The sequence below is a fragment of the Cottoperca gobio genome, chromosome 22 (genome assembly GCF_900634415.1).
Source record: "Cottoperca gobio chromosome 22, fCotGob3.1, whole genome shotgun sequence".
Classification (NCBI taxonomy): Eukaryota; Metazoa; Chordata; class Actinopteri; order Perciformes; family Bovichtidae; genus Cottoperca; species Cottoperca gobio.
Genome location: NC_041376.1, coordinates 2268484 through 2272500, shown reverse-complemented (window position 1 = coordinate 2272500; position 4017 = coordinate 2268484). Strand labels below are relative to the sequence as shown.

Below are 4017 nucleotides of genomic sequence, written 5' to 3'. Positions count from 1 at the left end.
TCGGGGCGCAGTGTGCCTGCAGACATCTTCCAGATGCAGGCCACCACGCGTTACCCCGGCGCCTTCTACATCTTCCAGATAAAGTCGGGCAACGACGGGCGAGAGTTTTACATGAGGGTGAGTACTTCAAGTCTTTGAGCCTTTGCAAGTGTTGCTGTTTTGGAAGCACTGCTACAATAATAAAATATGGTTTGATGCTGTGCAACATTTGAGGATTTGGGAACCTTCCTCTTTTATTAGTCTGCAAATAATGATAATAATCCCAACAAACCACTTGGAGCATGTTTGTATTTAGAGTTTAAATTCAGCATTCTGACTTTTAAATAAACTTGGAGGTTAAATAAAAAACAACAATTATTTGAGTCTAAATGGAGTTTGAAGTGTTTCGTTATGGGTGTGACTGAATACTAACCATGGAAACATAAAGGATTCAGCTGTAACATCATTCGTTTACATGACCAACAGGCCTGTGACAGGTGTGAACACTAAAATAAATGATGGTTAAATTAGAGCATAACAGAGTTAATGTTATAAGTAACACCTGCACTTTTTTCCTACGACGAAAAGTCAAAAATGTCTGCTGTAAAAAAAAAAAGGGCGTTTACGGCGAGTAAATCCAGACACACGACTCAATGTGTCAAGAGGAGCGTAAAGCATGAAGCCCTGCAGTGCAGCCTGCTGCCACCAGAGGGAGCAGCACGTGTGTGTCATGTGTTTGGGACTCTGTGCTTTAAAGTTACAGCACAAGTGTGTACAATATGTTTCTGAAGGTGCCTTCTCTCTTCCCTGTCGGCCTCGTGCTCCTCCCGAACATCTCCCGAACATCTGAACTCTTGACTTTGTGTTTGACGATAAGACGAAGCCCTGAGACTTGGACCTGCTCCATCATGTGCAGCTGTCACATTGAAGCGTTTCCTGTTCTTCATTCCTCACATTCCTCACATTCCTCTCCTGTCTTTCTTTATCTTTCAGCAAACCAGCAACGTGAGCGCCACACTCGTCCTGTCCCGGCCCATCACGGGGCCCCGGGAGGTGGTGCTGGACTTGGAGATGGTCACGGTGAACAACGTCATCAACTTCAGAGGCAGCTCCATCATACGTGTGACGGTGTTTGTCTCAGAGCACCCGTTCTGAGCATCCCACGTGAGCTGCATCGCCCTCAAAGGATCAAGCTCACACGCAGCTGATGGTTTGTTTGAGACAGAATCACCTTTTTGTTTTCTGTTTTTTGAAATCATCATGTCATCCGATAAAGACTCAACACCAGCTGATGGGAAAGCGTCCCTGTGCTCGATTCCCCGCCCTGGTTTAATGGACTGTGAGCTTTTATGGCTGCGATATGGACTTTCGTCACAGAGGGATATTTATGGTGTACAATTTCTGACATCCTCTATTTAGAAAACGACCCAAACAATGATGTAAACTACCCTCACTGAGTACTTGTACACAACTGTACACCATGCAGTTTTCTTCATGAGTTCCCCCAGTTGTCTGTGAATCTTCATCCCTTCAGATAAGCTGTGAAAGTGATTTATGTGTCATTGCATCATGAGTCGGATCATTGTTGTGTTTTTTTATGACAGCCGGTTATCTGAGCTGAAGTGTATTTGTGCATTTGCAGTGGCAATATTTGAAATGATGTAACAACTAGTCATTAACTGAATTATTGATCACAGTTCTTTTTTTAGACCAATAAATGTCTTCACCACACAACTGAAACCCTGACAGTACACTTGATTTAGGATTATAATATACATATATATAATAATTATTAATATATGTAGATATATATATAATATATATATATAATTATATTATATCTCTATTAATATATGTATATATATATATAGTGTATGTCTATCTACATATATATTTATCGTGTATATATAATTATCTCTATATGTGTCTGTCTATATATTCTCTATTCTCGTGTTATTCTCTCTCTCTCTCTTTTCTCGTGTCTGTCTCTCTCTCTATCTCTCTACTCTCTCTCTATCCTCCCCTCTCTCATCTACTCTCTATCTTCTCGTTCCCTCTATATCTCCTCTCTCTCATCTATCTCTCTCTCTCCTCTCTATCTCTCTCTCTCCTCTCCTCTCTCTACTCTCTCTCTTCTCGTCTCTCTCTATTCTCTCTCTCTCTCCTATTCTCTGTCTCTCTCGCTCTTCTCGTTCTGTGTCCTCTCTCTCCTCTCCTCCTCCTCTCTCTCTCTCTCTCTCTCTCTCTCTCTCTCTCCTCTCTCTCTCTCTTCTCGCTCTCTCTCTCTCTCCTCCTCTCTCTCTCTCTCCTCTCCCCTCTCTCTTCCTCTCCTCTCTCCTCTCTCCCTCTCTCTCTCTCTCTCTCTCTCCTCTCCTCTCCTCTCTCTCCTCTCCTCTCTCTTCTCCTCTCTCTCTCTCTCTCTTCTCGTGTGTCTCTCTCTCTCTTTCTCTCGTGTCTGTCTCTCTCTCTCTCTTCTCGTGTCTCTCTCTCTCTCTCTTCTCTCGTGTCTGTCCTCTCTCTCTCTCTCTCTCCCCTCTCCTCTTCTCTCTCTTCTCCTCTCTCTCTCTCTCCTCTCCTCTCTCTCTCTCTCTCTCTCCTCCCCTCTCTCTCTCTCCTCTCTCTCCTCTCCTCTCTCTCTCTCTCTCTCTCTCCTCTCTCTTCTCTTCTCTCTCTCTCTCTCCTCCTCTCCTCTCTCTGTCTCTCTCTCTTCTCGTGTCTGTCTATCTCTCTCTCCTCTCCTCCTCCTCTCTCTCTCTCTCCTCTTTCTCGTCTCTCTCTCTCTTCTCCTCCTCTCTCTCTCTCCTCCTCCTCCTCTCTCTCTCTCCTCTCCCCTCTCTCTCTCCTCTCCTCTCTCTCTCCTCTCCTCTCTCTTCTCCTCTCTCTCTCTCTCTCTCTCTCTTCTCGTGTGTCTCTCTCTCTCTCTCTCTCCCTCTTCTCGTCTCTCTCTCTCCCTCCCCTCTCCTCCTCTCTCTCTCTCCTCTCTCTCTCTCTCCTCTCCTCTCTCTCCTCTGTCTGATATATATATATATACTATATATATATCACTATAATAATATATATATATATATATATTATTATAGTATATATATATATATATATTATAATAATATATATATAAATATAATAATATATTATAATATAGTCATATTTTGAGGAGGACTATAACAAATGTAGGGGAAACAAATTCTGTAAAAAAAGTTGGGGATTAAATACAATTGGAATAAATTGGAAAAATGGTTTTCAGTTTTTATTTCTTTTAGCACTAACATTTGGGATTTTATTAAGTAGCACATTTTGAGGACGCTACACCAAATTTGTGGGATTTGTGCGAACAATATCAATAAATGTATCCTAAAACCAAAGAAATGTAATATTTTGTGGGGATTATAACAAATTATGGGACAAAATCAAATCTTGGGGGCGACTGTAACACATTGAGGGATTATATCAGAACATTAAGGGGATTTTGACAAACTCCCAAAATAACAATTAACAAACTTTGGGGGCAACAAACCAAATTCTGGGGATTATAGCAACAACAACAATGAAAGTCTTTCCACATAACTGTCCAGAGCTCAGGGAACCTTTCATTTTAATGTTATCTTTTTGGGGGCCTTTACTAAAGTTTGGGGATTTGGGAGCACGGTAACACATTCTATACTATAGCAACATTTGTGATTATATAAATTAACACATGTTGGTGCTGCTTTATCAAATTTAGCAAACTCTAAAATATTTATAGGATCATAACAAATGACAATTTATTGGGTGCAATCCATCAAAATTGGGGGATTTGGGTGCAAAATAACCATTTGTAGGATTATAACAACCGATCTTTGAACCCTGAATGTGGGGGGTTGATGGCAGAGTAACATATTGATTAAATACATTTATTTTGGAGCACGATAGTAGAATTTGGGATTATTGGAATGACGCATTTTGTTGAATATTTGTAAAACACTTTTGGGAACTAACTACAATCTTTGGGGGATTTTACCAAACTTTAAAATATTAACAGTAGCATCAGTAACTGTAAGT

The 4017-nt window shown here is 41.0% G+C and overlaps 1 protein-coding gene across 1 annotated transcript in view; it reads left to right on the top strand.

Annotated features, from left to right (window-relative positions):
* Positions 1-1710, top strand: part of fbln5 (fibulin 5) — a 14302-nt gene extending 12592 nt beyond the window's left edge. Inside the window, exons 10-11 of the mRNA XM_029460134.1 lie at positions 1-117; positions 973-1710. The exon at positions 1-117 is cut by the window's left edge and continues 79 nt beyond it. Of these exons, the coding sequence (XP_029315994.1) occupies positions 1-117; positions 973-1134 (279 nt within the window). The 3' untranslated portion in view covers positions 1135-1710. The remainder of the gene's footprint in view (positions 118-972) is intronic.
* Positions 1711-4017: the final 2307 nt, after the last annotated feature.